Raw genomic sequence first — 22,181 nt, forward strand, 5'->3', positions numbered from 1 at the left:
AGCTTTTTTTATGTCATAGACTAGTAACTACAATAAGTTCCCAAGACACACTGAAAATTTAGGCTCATTCCCTCCTTAGCCCGAGTGTGTTCAAACTCATATTCTTCAGTTTCCAAAAAAGTGCCATACTCATCAGTGCATAACTTATTTTTCTTGGAAAGAGGGTGGAATATACATAATACAAAAGAGGTGAGACCACAATCTATCCATCCTATTAAAATGATCTTTCTGGTCAAAGAATAATTCAGGATGTGTGACTCATTTGATGTGGAGACATCTTTTAATTACTTGAAGACTTGAATGTGAAGACGACTTGATAAATAGTGACAATTTCAAAACTAGGCAGCAGTTGCTTAAGGATTTTAGGACTTCATTTTGTTCAAGCACCTAATTCTGCCTGTCGATACTCTACTTCATACTAGAATAACAAAGAAGAAATTCAGAAATTATAGAAATTTCTAGAGATTAGATAATGATAAATCCTCAAAACATCTGGTTCATCTACCTTGCTGAATTGATTGAAACAGTGTTGAAGACTTTAATGGTTCTCCTGGAGAAATTTGACACGTGTATAAGGTTCCAACGACCTGACATGAGGTAACAACTAGCAACAGGACTAGAGGACATAGCCTCAAGCTGCACCAGGGGAGGTTCAGGTTAGACATGAGGAAAAATTTCCTCACAGAAAGGTTCATTAGGCATTGGAATGGGCTATCCGGGGAGGTGGTTGAGTCATCATCTCTGGAGGCGTTTAAGAAAAGACTGGATGTGGCACTTAGTGCCATGGTCTAGTTGACACAGTGGTGTTATGTCAAAGGTTGGACTCGATGATCCCAGAGGTCTCTTCCAACCTAGTTGATTCTGTGATTCTGTAATAACTATTCTTTTGACCTAGGGCAGCTTAGTCTGAAATTCAGGAGATCATATGCTTGCCTTCAACCCTGGTCTATTACTATCTTTTCCTTCTTCAGTTTCTGCATCCAAAAGCTGAGGATGGTACCGTCCCACTTGGTAATATCCTCTGAAGTTACAGTTCAAAAACCACCTGTACCCTTAACCTATTCAAATGTTATTTTTCAAATATTCTTCTAAGATTCAATCTTTGTTATCCACCAAGAGGAAAAAATTTCCAACATGTTCATAAACTTAGACTATCTCCAGGAAAGTAGTTGCAGAGTATAGGTCTCCTCATCTTACACAGTATACTTTAAGAATGATTAATATGCACCAAGAAACTTCATATTATCCCCTTCAAAACCTTTTGACAAGCACTCCTGGAAAACGCAGTTATAGGTCTGCCTTCCAGTTACCACTCTAAATATTCATGGATTCCTGATAGACCTCACTGCTCTCAGAGTTCAGACTGGGAGAGTCATGAAACCCACACTTGTCCCAAATGAACGTGCTGAATATGAACTTGCACAATCAGTTAAATTAGATGCTCTTTTTAGAGTAGCCTTGCCATTAACTGCAATTACTGTGGGAAATATTAGGTGTTATTATTACAACAGATGTTAGACATACAGGGTGATAGTTGCTGTAATAAACACGATGTAGTTATTGTTACAACTAAGCAAATGTCAGTTTTTGTGAGGCAGAACTATCAGGTGTCATAGAGTCTGTTCAACATAAATGTGGCCCTCTTTGCTGTAGTTATCTGAGTTTCTCTCAATCTGTAATACATTTTCTCTTGCATCACCACTGTCAGGAAAATGATTTTTACCTCCATTTCTCCATTTCACATAGGAGGCGATAGGGCAGAAAGAGAGGCACTTATCAGAAAACTCAAAAGATTACTTGAAGGCCTTCAGAGTCTATCTAATCCCTGAATTATGCTTCTTTTTGCTGGATGACTTCTGACAGTGATCGTTTACTGCAGCAAAAGAATAGGACATCAAGTGTATTTCAGAAAAGACTAGTTGCAAACCACAGCAGAGTTAAGAATAAATATTACATGAAGGTATGTTCCAGGTTGTGAATATACAGAAGTGTGATGTTGTTCACTTTTAGAAGGGGCCAAGTCTTTTGATAAATGTAATAATTAATAGACTAAGCCAGAACTGGGACTAGGTCCAAATACCAGTGAAGAAACCGCAGGCAGCTGCATTCCTTGGGAATTCACTACGCCCACAATGAAGGATACAGGTTCATAGACCAAAGTGTTCCCACTGCAAAGCCCTCTCCTTTCTGACAGCACTTTTCTCCTGAAAAGAACAGCCTCCAGTCCAATACTGTCAGTCTCATGTGTCCTCATTTCTATCTGAAAAACAAACAAAAAATGAAAAGTATAACCCTAAATGAAAATGAAAGAAAAGTTAGAGTATCCCTGGAGTCTACTAGGAACTGTACTTTCATTAATGATTTCATTTTGAAATGAAATGATGAAATGATACAGGAAATACCCAAGGCAAATGTCTTAAAGTCAGGTAGACAGAAAGAGCAATTTCATAAACAGAAAGTACAGAAAATTTTTCATCTCTCCAGTCTGAAAACAAAGAGAGCAGTCAGAGATGGCAGCATGTTTCTGCAAAAGCTGTCAAGCTTAAAATCCTTTAGCAGACATTAGCATCATGGAGGACTTCAAACATTGTTCAGTGGACAAGGCCACAAAGCTGCAGACATGCCAGTTAGCAGGATGGATCAAAGGAAGCACACAGAAAAGGCTGTTTGCAGACTGTTCCCTTTTCTCACATAACAGCAACATTTAAATGACTCTTTCTTTAAAGTTATGAAGTGATAATTTAAAAATAAACAGAAGTGAGGTACATTAAACTGTGAAACTAGGTCATCATTTTCTTAAGAGGAATGAATTTATTATTTCGAAATAGCCAAGAGAAGATCAGAAAGAGAAGAGAAACTTTGGTATCAAAGTGATATTTCTGAGCTCTCTTAAATGAGGAGGTAATGAACAGATATAGTTCATTTAATTAAGTAAATTTATATTTGGTGTATATTGTATGTCACTTCACTAAAATAATTAAAACATTAGTTGTTTAAACAAAGACCTTATGAATGGAATTGGTCTAAATACCTTTGAATGAAAACTGCTTGTTGGAACATACCTAGTATCTGAAACTTAAAAACCTCACAGAAAAGAGCTTAATTAATTTCTTAATTAAACATGCTATGCCAGCATCTCACTAATCTCACAGTAAAGAATTTCTTCCTAATATCTAATCTAAATCTACCCTCTGGCAGTTTAAAACCATTCCCCCTCGTCCTATCACTACCTGCGCTTGTAAAAAATCCCTCTCCAGCTTTCCTGCAGGCTCCCTTCAGGTACTGGAAGGCTGCTAGAAGGTCTCCCCGGAGCCTTCTCTTCTCCAGGCTGAAGAGCCCCAACTCTCTCAGCCTGTCTTCATAGGAGAGGTGCTCCAGCCCTCTGATCATCTTTGTGGCCCTCCTCTGACTCGCTGCAACAGCTCCATGTCCTTCTTATGTTGGGGACCCCAGAGCTGAACGCAGCACTGCAGGTGGGGTCTCACGAGAGTGGAGTAGAGGGGCAGAATCCCCTCCCTCGACCTGCTGGCCACACTGCTTTTGATGCAGCCCAGGAGACAATTGGCCTTCTGGGCTGCAAGCGTACATTGCCGGCTCATGGTGAGCGTCTCATCAACCATCACCCCCAAGTCCTTCTCCTAAGGGCTGCTCTCAATCCACTCTCTGCCCAGCCTCTATTTGTGCTTGGGATTGCCCCGACCTGTGTGCAGGACCTTGCACTTGGCCTTGTTGAACTTCATGGAGTTTGCACGGGCTTACGTCTCAAGCCTGTCAAGGTCCCTCTGGATGACATCCCTTCCCTCCAGCCTGTTGACCGCACTACACAGCTTGGTGTCAGCAAACTTGCTGAGGGTGCACTCAATCCCACTGTCTGTGTCACTGACAAAAATGTTAAACACCAACTCCCGAGGAATGCCACTCGTCACTAGTCTCCTCTTGGACATCAAGTCTTCCTTGGACATCCAAGGAAATACATATATGAGTTCTTCTTGATCATACAGATAGATGAGGACAGAGTCCTAACTGCAGTCATCAGTGGTTTATGTCCGTTATAAGGCCTTAGCTGTTAGATCATGCCTTCTGAATTACTTGGAGATTGCCTGTGCTTAAGGAAGTCAGGTACAGCAGCTTTAAGGATGGAGTAAGTAGTATTCTTAAATTAATAACTGAGGGAATTTTTGCCCTGTGCCTCTCCTTGCTGTTTTTCTAGTTTCTCTGATACCTCTCCAAGCTCAGCCAACATTGACTGGCTGTTTTGCTTGAGTAGTCATTTCTTTGGAGAAACCTTCCCTCAACATGATCACTTGGTTCTGCATGAGGAGCAATAGATAAAACTTCTTGACAATTCCTGCCAAAGAGCATAACCTCACAGCAAAACAGCTCTTGTGTGAGAACTAATAGCATACAACAGGCCATATTTTCATCAAGAGGTCTTCCATCTTGACTGCATACTGTGCTGTGCCACAGTTCTGCAGCAGCCCTATGAAGAATCTTCATAATGGCTCCTTCAATGTGCAGCTCCAAATGAGGCACAGTGCCAGAGATACGACATTGTGTCACACTGAGAAAAGCCTAGTGGCACTTGTTCTGGGTTGGTGTCCTTTCACCAGAGCAGCATTTGGCTACTTGTAATCCAAATGTTAGAGATTATTTTATAAAAAAGAGTAGTATCCTTGCAAATGTGTATGTATGTATATATATATATATCCATGAAATTCAGACTTTCAGATTGAACATCTTACGAGGAAAGAGCTCAAAGACCTTGAAGTTGCTATCTAGTGCTCAAGATAATTGGAGGGGAACAGCCCAGTCTCTGAGTGTTTATTAAGGAAAACATCTGGTTGGAGATATTTAAACAGAATATATTTTGAGGAACTATCCTCATTTAAGTTATTTTTTAATGGGCTGCTTTCCAAATGACATTTTTATTTTATTTTTTGGTTTTTTTTATACATATACACTTAATATAGAAACTGAAATCCCTTTTTAAAATAATTTAAATATAATATTTTGATCAAATGAGAACAGGTTATAATTTTTTCTTTTTTTTAGCACAAACAGACAACTCCAGAACTTCAGACACATGTGGTTTGTTTTCATTTGTACCTTTTAGAATGAAATAACGCTCTACTGTCCTGCTCTGTTTGCAAACATAACTGTACTAGGAAGGCTATGATTCTCAGAATGTTATATTAGTGATATGGTTGCTGTAGTTGCTCAAGAGATTTGGTATTATGTCCCTATTCTTAGCAGGGATGAAACTTTAAAAGGCTCATACAGTCACAGCAGTTAAATGTGGACAATATCTAGTAGGTACCAGCAGTAGGTACTATTGGTGTTTTGCCATGATTAATTTGAATTGTAACTATCAAAGAGACTTCTAACATTTTCATTTGGGAAACTGTCCTACACCCCTATCCTTGACTTTCAAGAAGATCATCCTGGCAATCAACCAACATGTTGCCTTTCATAAATATCTTCCATTACTCCCACATGCATTTTCAAAATTATATCTACTTAGATTGTTTTAGGTATTGCTGGCAGAGATCATCCTGCTGAAAGCTAGTAAAAAAATAAAAAAAGCTAGTAAAAAGATCATCCAATGAAAGCTAGTAAAAAATGAAGCTCTATATTCCCTGTATTGCTTGCAAAACATCTACTGAAAACTTCAACCTGACTTGGCTTCTTTTCTGTGGCTCAGATATATCATAGAACATTATTCTGTTTTGCTCTTCCTTGTCTGTAAAAATGATGGTAGCACTTCTGCTTAAATAAATGCGCTTTGTGATAGGTAGGAGTATTACCAGCTAAATGAATGACAGAATGCGTTTCTTCAGTTTCACTTGAGCCTCCTCGTCTTTTACGTTGTGAATTTTCACTGTGTCCTGCCTGAAGGAATTTTACATCCTAAATCTCTCCTAAAGGTTGCTTCTCATCTCTGTTCACTGAAACTCTATTATAAACCAAACAAATACTTAATAACAATTTGCATGTGCAACTAATGATAAAAAAACTCTTGTATTCAAAAAGAAATGTGTGACACCCCAAAAATCCCTCAGCAGGAGAAAATGTAGTTCATTATTCCATTTGGCTGTAGGGTCTTTTTATCTCATATTGATAAACTTTAGTGTGATAGAGCAGATATCTGTGTATTTTGTTTATTACTTTAAGATTAAAAACCTTGCCGTTTTGCTGCGTGATGCAGATAAGATCTTAACAGTTTATGTTCAGATAGTTTAATCGCCTCAATTGCTAGGCAGAAGCAGCAAGAGCAGCATGCAGTTTGCTCGACCCTTTTCTATCAGATTGAAGTTTTATTAGGTACTGTACTATATTGAGCTTCATCTGGAAAAAAGCACAATCTGTTCTTTTAAGCTTCTTAATAGCTTCTAGTACTGATTCATTGGAAGTGGAACTAACAGATTGTTATAGTTAGAATGTAGGTGGGGGTGCATATGCCTGAGTTTTGAACAAAATTCCAACACTGAAGCAGGGATAAGTCTTTTGCATGATGATGCAATCATTTTTTTTTAAAACATGCAGAGACATATGGGAGTAGCTTTTGAACTGGGCTTAGGGCCAGACATTCAGGTAGGCAACATGCAGGATTCAGGCTGACATTTTAAAAGAACCCAGCTGCTAGTTGTTGCCATGAGTATAGGACATATTTACGTAAGCCATCAACAGCTAGCAGCTCTGATTATGCTACTGACAGACAAACTTTCAAGAGCAGATGAACATCCAGTAAAAAATTGTGATACCTCCTCAAGCAGAACCAGTCACAGTATAGAGGTGCTGGTTTCCAAATGTTGAAATTGAGATTGAGTTTAGGGGGGAGGAGGAGCTAAATATAAATTGACCATATATCAGCTCCAGCTTGTGTTTTTTGTTGAGTATTTCTGCTGAACTGGAACTAGCAAAATAAAAGTAAACAAATCCCTCCCTTCTGTTTAACTTTTCCTTAGGATCCTCCTTTAAATTTAGAAGTGGAAACAAAATAGCTACATGGATAATTTGCCAGGACGTAGGCAGCTTCCAACACAGGGGACTCACAGAAGACTTTGCTTTGGTTCCAGCATAGGGGTTCTGAAATAATTTTCACTTGGAAGTGAAACAACAAACTTCTTCTCAGTGTCAAGCTGCATAAGTCCTCACCTTCTCCATCCACATGTGGAGGTCCAAAAGTCCTTGCATCCTTCTCCTTGTGCCATAGACAGGGCTGAAGAGTGGGAACTGCCCTGTCAGTGGAAACTTGCTCTTGCTGTGGCAGTTTCAGTAGTAGTACTATGGAAACCATATCATATTATAGAATCATAGAACGGGTTGGGTTGGAGGGGAGCTTAAAGAGCATCTAGTTCCAACCCCCCTGCCATGGGCAGGAACACCTTTCCTCTAGACCAGGTTGCTCAAAGCCCCATCCAACCTGGCCTTAAACACTGACAGGGAGGGGGCATCCACAGCTTCTCTGGGCAACCTGTTCCAGTGTCTCACCACCCTCACAGTCAAGAATTTCTTCCTAATATCTAATCTAAATCTACCTTCTTTCACTTAAAAACCGTTCCCCCTCATCTTATTACTCTATGCCCTTGTAAAAAGTCCCTTTCCAGCTTTCCTGCAGGCTCCCTTCAGGTACTGGAAGGCTGCTAGAAGGTCTCCCCGGAGCTTTCTCTTCTCCAGGCTGAACAGCCCCAACTCTCTCAGCCTGTCTTCATAGGAGAAATGCTCCAGCCCTCTCATCATCTTCATGGCCCTCCTCTAGACTCACTCCAACAGCTCCATGCCCTTCTTATGTTGGGGGCTCCAGAGCTAGACGCAGTACTGCAGGTGGTGTCTTGTCTCATGAGAGCAGAGTGGAGGGGCATAATCACCTCCCTTGACCTTCTGGCCATGCTTCTGTTGATGCATCCCAGGATACAGCTGGCCACAGTCCAAGAACCAAATGTCCATGAGGAGCCCAGTTCCATACAGAAAACATGGAGACTCTGTTCCACTGTGAACCTCATATCTCATACTCAAGGAAATGATGTAATGTAACTTCCCCAGTTTCCCACTCTCATTCCCTCAGTGCTACATGTATACTTTCATGCACATACAGGTTTTCCACAGAAAGAAAGATAGCTCAGAGGAAATTCATCCTAATATGTGGTGCAAAGGAGTTTAGCAGAAAATACTTTTTTCCATCAAGGAGTGTTCATTATCCCCATAGTATAGCTCAAATTAAATATACATACCTCATCAAACCTCTTGCACAACAGGGAAATTCACTATGAATAATTAATTAAGTAGAGTTTAATCTGTAATGATCATGACAAGAGCTCCACTGGTGTATTTGTATGAGTGCCTTGAAGCAAAGCTACTTTCTGTTTTCATCAAATCTCCCTAGAGCTCATGCCATAGAGCTATAGTTTTCCCAGTTGGAGAACTCAGTCACTCTCAGATTTGGACTGCCAGGATGTTTTTCTTCCAAATGTTAAGAACGTAACACTTTGCTAAGTTGCCTTGGTAGTTTAACATGTTTCCTCTCACTTTGGATGATGTATTACTTTCTGTATGGTTTCACAAAATTTCCATGTCCTGATACGTGATGAGACCATGGCATTTGTGCCAGAGCAACATTTATTTGACTGGAAAAGAGTTAATGTACTTCATGTTTATTGCAAGACCTCCTATTTTTCAGTACTGTAATTAAACCTATTCTCAGCTTTATAGCAAGCCTCGGGGTAACAGTTTGTATGTTTATAACACTTTCAAAGAGTGCAGTATCTGGAACATTGAAGAGCTCCAGTTCTGTAAGTCAATTAGACCTGGCCGTGAATTTTGCATTGACAGTTTTTTGACAGAAAATCAAGTCTTTGAGATATACTATGGAACAGCTTTTCCTCAAACTTATGTGGCAAATTTTGATACAATTTTTTTCTGTTTTATTTTCTGTTAGGAAAAATGAAACAGAGCATTTAACATTGATCCAGATTGACTTAAATGAGAATAATTTTAAGCAAAATAGTGTATTTTCTGTCAAACAGCTTAATTTTATTTTTAGATGGCCTCAGGATCTGGTGGGAGTTATATGTGACTGACTCCCATTTTTCCTTCAGACTCACTTCTGAGGCTATAATACATTTTTCATGAAGCACCACATTTTTGACCTCTAGCTGAACTGTTTCAGCCTCTCACAGGAATCACTTGATGCTCATGTATCACAGGAAACATAGTTCGCCCTAAGAGCGTGACACATGGGGAAGCATCGGGCACCTGATTTACAACTCCCAGGAAGCATTGAACAACTGGGCACAATTTGCATAGTAATGGCTTTTACATCAGGTCTGATCACAGCAGGGAGGAAAATGAAAGTCGTATTAGCTAAGGAGATCTACATTCAGGTTGCCTTTCTGGTTGGGTACCATATGGAAATTTCAAGGTCCCAGTGATTCTTTCCTGTTGTGAAATGAAGGTAATGGTATTTTCTCTCTTCTGCTCTTTGGCTCTTTTGGCTATTCAGATGGTAAGATCTTCAGGACTGTTTTTCACATTCATATACAGTGCTGAGCCTAATACAGCCTCTAAACTCATTCACCAGAGTGACAGGGACGATTCCCCAGATGGGCAAGCTGAATGCTTGGTGGATCCAGTGTCCAAGGTCACCAAACCAGATGACAGCCCAAATCCAGTTGTCTGATTCTCACTGCTTCACACACAATTTCACTGTCAATGCTCTTATATACTCATAATTATGCTGGTAAAAGAAAACATTTACTTTACAGACTCTTCCATTTGTAAACTAACAGAAATAAGTGAAGGATCGGCAGTTCCTTGTAACAGCATTACTTTAACACTCTGAGTCTTATTAATTTACTGACCGTGTTTATGTGGAATATTACTGAGGGGTTAAGCAATATTTTGGAAAGATTTCCTGCCTCAAAGGCCTTCTTATTTAAATGAAACATGAAAGAGATTTAGACAGACAGATGAAGGAGCACAGGGAACCAGAGAGACAATCCTGGTCAAGATGGCTGTCAGTAGTATCAGTACACCCACTGATTAAGCACTGTGACTTTTATGTAGGCCTGTCAATGAGGAATTTTTCCATAGTGAGATAGATAAATTTATTGTTATTTATTCTATCTGTTAATATTTATTATTGTTTTATGCCACAGGGGAAGAATAGATTGAAAGGAAAGATGAAGTTTTTCCTGTTGGGTTAGTAGACATTTAATTTAAAAGAAAAAAGCCACAGATGACAGGGCTTTGGGTTCTTTGATAATGGCTGGTTTTATAAGACACCAGGCGTGACCGTAATACATGGGAAAGGTTTATGTCGTAGGGGCAAAAGGGTTCTGGGACAGGAATTAGCAGGGCTCATTCGGAGAGCTTTAAACTAGATTCGAAGGGGGATGGGGTAGTAGCTGGGCTTGCACCACTGGGGCAACGCTCTAGTGTTGAGGCAGACCAGGAGGCCTCCCATCCCCCTGGGGTGAAATCGGTGTGCTCAGCTCGCTCCCTGAAATGCCTCTACACCAATGCGCGCAGCATGGGGAATAAACAGAAGGAGTTAGAAATCCGTGTTCGGTCGGGGGGCTATGATCCAGTGGCAATTACAGAGACTTGGTGGGACGCCTCGCATGACTGGAATGTGGTCATGGATGGCTATGTCTTGTTCAGGAAAGACAGGCCACTAAGGAGAGGTGGTGGAGTTGCTCTTTATGTGAGTGAGCAGCTAGAATGTATTGAGTTCTGTCCAGGGGCGGATCAGGAGCGAGTTGAGAGTTTGTGGGTGCGAATTAAGGGGCAGGCTGGCAGAGGTGATACTGTTGTGGGTGTCTATTACAGGCCACCGGATCAGGATGAGGAGGGTGATGAGGTCTTCTACAGGCAGCTGAGAGCAGTCTCTCAATTACAGGGCCTGGTTGTTGTGGGGGATTTCAACTACCCTGATATTTGCTGGGAGGCCTACTCAGCCAGCCATCCTCAGTCCAGGAGGTTCCTGCAGTGCGTTGATGATAACTTTCTGATGCAAATGGTGGATGAGCCAACTAGGAGAGGAGCGCTGCTGGATCTTATCCTCACTAACAAGGAGGGTCTGGTTGAAGAGGTGAAGGTTGAGGGCAGCCTTGGTTGTAGTGACCATGAGATGGTAGAGTTCAGGATCTCATGTGGCAGGACCAGAATAGCTAGCAGAATCACAACCCTGGACTTCAGGAGGGCCAACTTTGGCCTTTTCAAGCAATTGCTAGGGGAAATCCCATGGGACAGGGTACTAGAAGGTAAGGGGGCTCAAGATAGTTGGTTAGCATTCAAGGACTGCTTCTTCCGAGCTCAAGATCAGAGCATCCCAGCAGGTAGGAAGTCAAGGAAGGGTACCAGGAGACCTGCATGGTTAAACAGGGAACTGTTGAGCAAACTCAAGTGGAAGAAGAGGGTGTACAGATCATGGAAGGAGGGGCTGGCCACTTGGGAGGAATATAAGTCTGTTGTCAGAGGATGTAGGGAGGCAACTAGGAAAGCTAAGGCCTCCTTGGAATTAAACCTTGCAAGAGAGGTCAAGGACAACAGAAAGGGCTTCTTCAAATACATTGCAGGTAAAGCCAACACTAGAGGCAATGTAGGCCCACTGATGAATGAGGTGGGGGTCCTGGAGACAGAGGATAAAAAGAAGGCGGAGTTACTGAATGCCTTCTTTGCCTCTGTCTATACTGCTGGAGGCTGTCCTGCGGAGCCCCAGACCCCTGAGGCCCCAGAAGAAGTCAGGATAGAGGAGGAATCTGTCTTGGTAGATGAGGGCTGGGTCAGGGACCAATTAAGCAACCTGGACGTCCATAAATCCATGAGCCCTGATGGGATGCACCCGCGGGTGCTGAGGGAGCTGGCGCAAGTCATTGCTAGGCCACTCTCCATCATCTTTGCTAAGTCGTGGGCAACGGGAGAGGTGCCTGAGGACTGGAGGAAAGCAAATGTCACTCCAGTCTTCAAAAAGGGCAAGAAGGAGGACCCAGGTAACTATAGACCGGTCAGCCTCACCTCCATCCCCGGAAAGGTGATGGAGCAACTTGTTCTTGGTGCTGTCTCTAGGCACATCAAGGATAGGGGGATCATTAGGGGCACTCAGTATGGCTTCACCAAGGGAAAGTCATGCTTAACCAACTTGATAGCCTTTTATGAGGATGTAACCCGGTGGATAGATGATGGTAAAGCTGTGGATGTGGTCTATCTCGATTTCAGTAAAGCGTTTGACACGGTCTCCCACAGCATCCTTGCAGCTAAACTGAGGAAGTGTGGTGTGGATGTTCGGGTAGTGAGGTGGATTGTGAACTGGCTGAAGGAAAGAAGCCAGAGAGTGGTGGTCAATGGGACAGAGTCCAGTTGGAGGTCTGTGTCTAGCGGAGTCCCTCAAGGGTCGGTTCTGGGACCAGTACTATTCGATATATTCATTAATGACTTGGATGAGGGATTAGAGTGCACTGTCAGCAAGTTCGCTGATGACACAAAACTGGGAGGAGTGGCTGACACAACGGAAGGCTGCGCAGCCATTCAGAGAGACCTGGACAGGCTGGAGAGTTGGGTGGGGAGAAATTTAATGAAATCTAACAAGGGCAAGTGTAGAGTCCTGCATTTGGGCAAGAACAACCCCATGTACCGGTACAATTTGGGGACAGACCTGTTGGAAACCAGCGCAGGGGAAAGGGACGTGGGGGTCCTAGTGGACAGCAGAATGACCATGAGCCAGCAGTGTGCCCTTGTGGCCAAGAAGGCTAATGGCATCCTGGGGTGTATTAGAAGGGGTGTGGTTAGCAGGTCAAGAGAGGTTCTCCTCCCCCTCTACTCTGCCCTGGTGAGGCCGCATCTGGAATATTGTGTCCAGTTCTGGGCCCCTCAGTTCAAGAAGGACAGGGAACTGCTAGAGAGAGTCCAGCGCACATAAGGGAGTGGAACATCTCCCTTATGAGGAGAGGCTGAGGGAGCTGGGTCTCTTTAGCTTAGAGAAGAGGAGACTGAGGGGTGACCTCATGAATGTTTATAAATATGGAAAGGGCAAGTGTCATGAGGATGGTGCCAGGCTCTTCTCAGTGACATCCCTTGACAGGACAAGGGGCAATGGGTGCAAGTTGGAACACAGGAGGTTCCACAGAAATATGAGGAAAAACTTCTTTACGGTGAGGGTGACTGAACACTGGAACAGGCTGCCCAGAGAGGCTGTGGAGTCTCCTTCTCTGGAGACATTCAAAACCCGCCTGGACGTGTTCCTGTGTGATATGGTCTAGGCAGTCCTGCTCCGGCAGGGGGATTGGACTAGATGATCTTTGGAAGTCCCTTCCAATCCCTAACATTCTGTGATTCTGTGATTCTGTGATTCTGTGATTCTGTGATTCTGTGAAGTAGAATTAGTTCATCTGTGATCCTGTGATCTCTATAATGACAATCCTGTTTTTCCACTCATTCTCCTGAGTCACTAAAGGTTCTTTCTTTAGAGCATAAGTCTTATCTTTCAGTGTAATTAAAAAAATGTTGCTTTTCAGATTGCATTAAGAACAAAGTCGTGTTGTATGAGTCATTGTTTTGTTTTGCTTATATTTAAAATATTACACCTAAAAATTTATTTTGAATATATATTTTTAAATTTTCTGAAGTAAACCCCAGAGCACTTGACTGCATTCAGTCAACTTAAAAGAATCAGAAGAGGCTGCAGATTAGACATACATTGTTATATACATTGTGGACCAGATCCTCACAGATATTGAGGTACCTAACAGCCTTTGGTTTCAGCAGAGATGCAGGCTCCTAAACAGAAGTGAGGTTTCTCAGAAAATTTGTTGATCTTGACTTGAAAAATGGATTACTTAAAATGTTAATATTATTTTCTTAAGGTTGGTACATTGATCTCTCTGCAGATATGTTATGTTTCTATATAAAATATTTACTGTTTCCAAAGCAAGAAAAGTTTCTGCAAATTTTAATATATGCATATGTGTTTCTGTTTGTATTTAGGAAACTATGGAGAAAGTGGAATGGAAGCTTTCAAAGATATGGCAGCCAAGGAGGGGATCTGCATTGCACATTCCTACAAGATCTATAGCAATGCTGGTGAACAGAGCTTTGACAAGCTGCTGCGAAAGCTTCGGAGCCACTTGCCCAAGGCAAGAGTGGTTGCCTGCTTCTGTGAAGGCATGACTGTGAGAGGGCTCTTAATGGCTATGAGGCGCCTGGGACTCGCTGGAGAATTTTTGCTGCTGGGCAGGTGAGTAATACTATGCAGCTATAGCCAGCCTCTTTACTGAGTAGGGAAAAAAAATAAGACAGTTCGGTCAAGCAGATGTAAAACACATACTCATGGTGTCTCCTATACATGTGCATATCTAAAAGATAGACAGTAACGTCAACCATGTCATAATGCTACATGCTCTATAAAGACATGCATCGTTCTCATGACATGCCAGGCAAACACAAGTCTGCTTGGCCAATCTTACTAGAATTGTGCAAGGGAAGGCTGGCACACAAACATTTGATCTGCATCATCCTTTTTGTTCACTGCAGTTTAAAATGCATCATGTACATACACAGCTGGAAGATGTGCCTTATTCGAGTAACACTGTGTTAAGAATTGCTGATGTGGCCTCTGGGTGGACCTGAAATAGATTTTCCCAAAACAAAGTTTGCTAACCATCACTTTTTGTTCCTGAGCCAATGTGCTGATGTGCATACTGTCCTAAAGGCAATACATAGGTAATTCTTTCTCTTAGCTAAATGGTATCATTGGTTCCTTCCCTAACTATCAAAGGGAGAAAGCAAAACTCACTCAGATGTGTTCACCCAGCAGGAAAAGACCCCAGGCTAGTAAGTAGAGAAGTAAAACATATCAATGTAAACCTAATGGGATCTTCATATTTGACAGATATTCAACAAGTGGACCCTAAATGACATGAGAAAAAATGGTGTATTGACCAAAAAATGAAGCATACCAGGAGTCAGCTAATGTGGCCTTCTGCCTTTCCAGTGCATTATTAGAAGGATGACCTGATGCTGTCTCAAGCATGAACCCCACAGGAACACAAATAAAATGGTGTCCGTGAAACCAGATGTCCTGGTGAGACCTTCAGGGAAACTTGTAAGGCCTGCAGTTCTGCCCAGCTGTCTTGGAAGCTGGGATGCTGTCTGTCCCACTGGCAGGACACCAGCCTCTATTCCCAGTCTGCCCTGTTGCACACAGCTGCCCTTCTCCCTTGGGCAAAACAGGGAAAGCACACAGTTGCACACAGCTGCCTTTCCCCTTGGGAAAGCAAGCAGGCAACAACAGGGACTCCAGGCTCTGCCCTTATTCTTTGGCATCAGCCTACATTTTGGCAATTTCAGACGTGAATTTCTTAACTACTTCTCTGTCTTATGGCAACAGTGTCCACCCTTCCTTTCAAATACATTTTATCTGTAGGCTCTTCCATGGATTATCTTGGTTCTTTTCTGGACTGACACCCAAAGGGACAGCAGCCCTCAAGGCAAGATTTACCTAAATATATTTAGATGTCTACAATTTAGACACTTCCATGTGTTTCTTTCCAGCCGTCAGGATTCCTTCTGTAGTTAATGAAGAAAAACAGAACCTTCTTAGGCCCCTTGTTTGTAAAGTGGACATTTCAAGTAGCTCAGAGAAAGTATGTTCTAGAAAAGGGCTTGTACGAAGACTCTCTTCATGACTAACTGAGGTGGAAAAGCCTCAGCTAGCGGTTTAGAGTAAAGCGGAGCAAATGCCACCTCCACTATCTCTAGCTGAATATGGTGCCACATGACCTTTGCTGTCTTCTTTTATCTAGACACAAGAATTTGCCAATTCTCTGCAGCAGCACCCAAATTTAGGGGCACATGAGCATTGCTTTCAACATATGTGTTGGCCTTTAACTCCTCCAGACTCCAAAGCATACTTAATTTTGTATGGGATTTGTTTATGTACAACAGTGCTAAATTTAGCCCTCTGAGATGCTTTTATGAATAAGGACTTCAGGAACTGGTGATTGTGAACAAGAATGGAGCAATACAGCTTAACTTTTAAAAAAAAGCAAGGCTTTGAGCTTTTTTTTTGTGAAAAATACCTGTTTCTATCTGCAATAGGAGCTGTCATGTCTAATTATTAGAAATTTGTTATTCAGTATATAACTTTCATTCAGTAAATTGAAAGAAATAGCTTCTCTCAGAAGTCTAAACTGTAAACTGTTTGAAGTCAAACCAAAAAACCTTAATTCTACTAGACCAACTTATGTGTATCCATGTCAGTGACAGTACTATACAATTTATTTGTAAAAAAATGTAGCATGAATTAGAATTGTTTAGAAAGAAACAAAAAGGGAAGTGTAGGGAATTTTTTTCTCTCCTTTCTATTTATTAACAGAGATTCCAAGGTAATGGCTGAGAAGCGGGTTCTCAGACACAGGTTAACCTGTCCCCAGCCAGTAGCTACTGGAGACAGATGTAAAATAATTGCACTTACCTTCACTCAACTACAGCATTTCCATGGCTGCATCAGACAGCTGAGGACAGCTGGAGTGATGTATTCTCTCTACATATGCACTTGGAAGATCCCAAGGATCTAGAAGTCTCCCATCTCCTTTCAATAGGAGAATTTGGTCAGATTTTGTATTAAAACCAGCTATAAGCCAGAAATAAAACAACCAGTTTTACCTGCTGAGGACCTTTGTTTTTCTTTGAGTCACCCTTAGTCAGGAGAGTGGACTGTTTTATGTCCCTGCAGTGCAAGAAGACTCATGTGCAGAGTGTGGGATGTTGTGGAGCCATTATTTATGTTCCACAAAAATGATCATTCCCACAGAAATGTTCTCCTTCCACTATGGGATAATCTCTAGGCTTCTCAGTAGAGGGGAAAGAATAAGGCAAAAGAAAAAAACAGGTAACTTGCAGGAAGGCTTCTTGATGTAGATGGGTTGCAAGACAATAATGCCACTGTCCATTGATGGCCTGAGGTCCTGTAGGGATTTAAAGCTCCATTTTCCAGAACTGTGATGTGATGTGTCCTCTCTCAGTTGGAACTGTTTGACTCTGTTGGTTACGAATATTTAACTGTTGGTCCAGAGCTAGGCTGATTGGTTGGTTCTGTGGAGAAGAGTCTGGGGCACTGACCTGAAATAGATGTGACATTGGTTCTGTGAAGAAAGTCTAAGGCACTGACCTGGGATAGATGTGGCACCAGGACTAACCCACATCTTAGAAGCAGATTACATTGGGGGCTTTTTTGTACATCATTTACACAGACTAAAAAGGCATTTAGCAAGATTTTGAAAAGAACAGATGGTTCAGAGCACTCAAAGGGGAAAGAGCTACATCTGAAATAAAAGAAGGCTTGTGTAACCAATTTACCTTGTGAAGCTACCCAGGAAAATGGACTAGGATAAGATTTATACTTTCATTCATGCTCTGTAGTTGCTTTGGGCTGCCCATTCAACTAAGAAGGTTATAAAAGGACACTCCAAGTGTAGGGAGAGTGCCTGTCACTGAAATCCAATGGGCTCACACAGGAAACTTCATCTACTAATAGATAGTTATTTGTTACCCCACAAATGCATTTTGTTTCCCCCTTGTTTTGTGAAGAATTATTTTATTTCCAATTGCACAGAAAGAACTAAATCCCCAAAGCCACACAGCTGCTCTATGGGAAACCACAAGAAATCAACACTTCCGCTTCCTCTTAGATGTTTTTGTTCCATTTCTGATTTGGGTTTACCTCTAATATTTCCAGTCTGAAGCCTTGCAAAAATACTAAGATTTTTTGGAGGGTATGGATTTCATACAGCACCTGTTTTATATTCAGATAAACAGAAAATGGAGTGGCCAAGAAGAGCATATATATATGTAGAGCCCTAAGGAGAGGAGAAAAGATATCCTTCAATAAGCACTCCATTCTTGACGTACTATGCAGTTCCTGAAATTGCTTTGCCTGCCTGTGACATAGATGAAAGGTGGCAAGTCATTAGTGATTGTAGCGTTCCAGAGTTTTTGATTCATAGATTCATTGCTCAGAAAATATTTACCTCATGCACCTTGAGGAATTGGACTTAACCTCAAATAAAAAGGTGAGTGTGTTGACTTTCAAATGTGAAAAAAAAGTTTTTTTAACCTAACTGTTATTCAGCTTAATCAAGATATGGACACTGGGCTTCATCTGTTTGTCCTTATTGCTTCTGTCATCCACAGGTCATAAGCCAGGAGATATCCTTACAGATAAAATTCATTAGAGAATAAATAATACATTCACATAGCAGAATAATTTTGGAACCTATTTCAGCAGGAAATATGGAGTACTAATTGTGCAGATAAAAATAATTTGGTTGTCGGTGATTTTCAGCTGCTCCTCATTTTATGAAATAGTCGGCCTCCTCTTGACTACTAGTGTCTGATGTTTGAACAAAACCTCTGTGATAACTCTCCCCAGTGATAATTTTATCTGATGCCTTTCATCTACAAGGATTCCAAAACCTCTCTTGGAATGATTAAATGTTGGAGTGCCACTTCACGTGATTTTTAAAAATATAATAGAAACTATTAGCCACTACTGAAATTATGCATATTGAATACAATTGTCCTAAACAAAATGGGTTCAGAGAACAGTGTGCAGTACTGGGTAATTTTATATTTTTTTTTTGCTCGCTGGCATGATTTTATCCTGTAGCAACTAACATTTTTGGGATGGGACTTGGGCATAGTGTGGATGACAGCACTGTCAGAGATTGTTGCCAAGAGGCAGTTTGGACACAGATACTCTATTTTAGGGTAGAAGAATGTTAAGATACATGGATGCAGGCCTTGCATGCCATTTACATCCAGACTAGGGAACTGCCCCGGGTTGTTTTGTTTAATACTATGCAAACAGTTATTGTACAAACCTACAGAGCAAAAGACAGAAATTTTGCAAAGGACTTGTGATTCCAAATGCAAGGTAGTAGGACTTTTCCTACCTTAAAGAGAGGAGAAGGGAAAGGAGAAGGGAAAGTAGAGGCATATAGAGATAAAACGGCTTGCTCAACACCTCCAGCTTCCAAAAGCATTCCAGAGGCAGTATTGATCTGCAAGGAATTACTGGGACTTACATATGTTTCGTGTTCCAGTACTGAGTATTGTGTGCCAGATTTACTCTGGTATTAACTACATTGTTTGAGTAAAGATAAGTTAATTAAAGTTATTTGGACTTCCTTTTGTATAGAATGACAAAAATAAACACAACCAGTAAAAAAGATCTAGCAGAGATGGAAATGTCTCCTTAGGCTCTTGAACTGGTTCTGATTTTCATCTGTCCAGCTGGAGAAACATGGCCAAAATTTGTGAGTCTGATTTAATCTCCACATGGCTCTTAGATACTTATTCAGTCAAGGGTTTACAGAAATAATATAAAATTATGGCTTGGTTATAATATCTGCAGCAAAGGCATGGGAAATCTAGAACTACAGGGATTCCCACAGAGTTTCCGTGCTTCCTTGAAGTGCAATCAGGACTTGATGACTACGTCCTTGAACATCCTTGCAAATATTAGGAATCACATCCTGCATTTTCAGAATTCACTCTCTTCTGTGATGTGCAAAACGCTGTGCCTCAGGATAAGGGGAACCATCTTGAGCATGCAATCATTGGTGAAGCATGTCCAACTTAAGGTGGATAAGGGGAGGACACCAGTTCTAGAAGTGTGATGATCACAAGCAATTTAAGTGAGGCTCTGCAAGAGGGCAGAAGGCCCAGTGAAGCAGGGCCCATTCTTCTAACAACAGAGCATGTATTCTCTAGCTTTCACAGACCATGTCTCCTAATAAAAGATACCTGCTTGACTCCTGAGGAGATGGGTTGGAGGAAATTGTTATTGATTCTGAGGGTCACAGATGTTGCAGCAAAAAGAGCTAAGTAGAAGGTGAGAAGTAGAGATAAGGAGGGAGAATAAAATGTGGAGGACCGTTAGTTCCAGTAAGTCCCAAAAGTAATTTGGCTGTTAGGAAACTCAGCAATATATGAAGAAAATCTGGTTAGCAACCAAGAAGGGCAACAATTGCTGAAGGAAAATTAAAGTAAGATAGATGATCTGAGGGAAATGAGTTCTTTTCAATAATTTAAAAAGAGATCTTTCGTGAGACTTGTAAAAGTGTCTGTTGAACAAAGAAAGATCTCACTGCAGAGGATGTAAAAATTTCCCTCCTGAAAATATGGTGTACAGTGTGAGTTAACATGCCTTTTTCTGTGTTTGTACAAGTCCAGCTGGCTGGGAATTTCTTGTAAAATAAATGAGGATATGAAATTTTGCAGACCTGAAATATGCTCTAAATTAATTTTTGGTTATTTCTACTACTTCAGGGAAAAATTAATTAGCCAAAATTCTTCTATATAGAATAGTTCTAACTGGATAACTTTTGAAAAAATTGTGGAAGCTAAATGTAATACAAGTGTGCAGATCTCCAGGTTAAAAATAAGCAGATGAAAAAATACTTTCAGAGTACAATCATGCAACCCCGCCCTGTGTGAAGAGTCTGCTCCGTTTTGGTTCAGTCCACACTAGATAGGAGCCTGCTACAGCCTCATCTGAATGTTGTTTCCTCTGAGGCAACTGTCTGCTGCCCACTCATTTATTTATCTCTGAGTTCTCTTGTTCAGGCATCAATGTGTAGCCCAAGGAAGCAGCTATCATACTATACCTAGCAATTAAATGCACTGTAATTAGCAGCATTAAGTCAGAATATTCATTGCCACCCAAAAGACAAAGAACTTAAAAGTAAAACAAAGGTTTCATATTCTAGAGCTGTAGAAGAGATTAGGGAAGTGAAAAGCCGTCTCCCCTCTTATATCTAAACAGTGTTCTTAGAGGTAAAGCAGACTAGAAGGTAAAGAATAACTTAGCTTTGAAAAGGAGCTTTGTGATCTCCATTTACCTGGCAGTCTTGTACCTCAGAGACCCTCAAGGTGAGCAATAGCATGCCCCATCTGTGTCCTGCTGCAGATGGAAGCAGTAGAGTGGCTGGCCAAAGCTGTTTGTGTAATAACGGAAAGGAGCATTATTTTCTTTCTATGGTATGAACCACAAAAGATTAACACAGGTAAGGACCCCACATGTTTGAGAATTTTAAGGAGACGGGTGAGGCAAACATTTATACTGAAAACAAATCAACCTACCTGATTTTCTTAATCTTCTTTTCTCTCTTTAAAGTCCTTTTTTAAAATATCTGTCTATCATCTGACCTGTTTCTAATATATATTGCATCTTGCAGTCCAGTTTCACAATCACTAACATGGATGGAAGTAGTGGGGGACAGGAGTAAGCTCTAAGTGTGTTTGGAAGAATGTCTTCATTTTGCCCTTGCAGGAATGCTGTGTCTTCCCTGGGGTATGTGTAGGTGTGACACGATGTCAAGCAAATATCAGAGAATTTCCTAGTGTGCATATTGGCAAGTGGGCACACCTATTTATGTCAGTAAGAGATGCATATGTCTCTGAGAGGAAGTCCAAGCCCTACACATCTGAAAACAAAACATTAGAAAATAAACAGGTCAGATCAAAGGTCCACCAAATCAGTGTGTTTTTTCTGGAAGTGGCCAACAGCAAATGACTGGCAAAAAGTGACACCAGGCCAGGATGGAGCAAAGTTATCTTAAAGCATTCTTAAATCTACAACTGATCTGCAGTTCAGGAACCTCTAAAATCAAAGTTGGTGTCTCTGTAAGGGAAGCCCTTGTGCAGTGCACTCTTATGAGGAAAAAGGAAAAAGGACAGACATGGGTAGATCTTGAATACAGAGCTTAGCCCTAGGAGATATGAGCTTTAATACTAGTACCGGCATTAGTGATTTTGCATGTGCCATTACATTTATATGTCTTTGCTTTTTCTCTGTAACTCTTTCTCATGACTAATTTAGACAGTGAACAACTCAGGCTAGACACTGTATTTTACTATGTAGCTGTGTTGCCCTTTGGACTATGAGGCTCCAAACTCTTTTGATTATTCAAGTACTATCATAAAGCAACACTTTTTCAGTGAGCTCAATGAGCAGTCTTGCTCAATAGGAAGCAAATAATTAGTTGACATTGGTAATGAATATATCCTTCTCATGACATGACAAATCATGAGTGTGTGCCATTAAATGATTTGCTTTCTGAAGGATCTGATCTTCCTTGTCTAAGACTGGCATTAGCAACCAAGGGAAGGTAGCTTTGTCAGTC

General features: G+C 41.2%; 1 protein-coding gene across 3 annotated transcripts in view; it reads left to right on the forward strand.

Moving 5' to 3' along the window:
• GRM5 (glutamate metabotropic receptor 5) overlaps positions 1 to 22,181 on the forward strand; it is a 290,842-nt gene that overhangs the window by 112,203 nt on the left and 156,458 nt on the right. For all 3 annotated transcript variants that reach the window (XM_068423056.1, XM_068423065.1, XM_068423073.1), the window contains exon 2: positions 13,981 to 14,230. In XM_068423056.1, coding sequence (XP_068279157.1) covers positions 13,981 to 14,230 — 250 coding nt within the window. The remainder of the gene's footprint in view (positions 1 to 13,980; positions 14,231 to 22,181) is intronic.

This window comes from Nyctibius grandis, chromosome 2, assembly GCF_013368605.1.
Source record: "Nyctibius grandis isolate bNycGra1 chromosome 2, bNycGra1.pri, whole genome shotgun sequence".
Taxonomy (NCBI): Eukaryota; Metazoa; Chordata; class Aves; order Nyctibiiformes; family Nyctibiidae; genus Nyctibius; species Nyctibius grandis.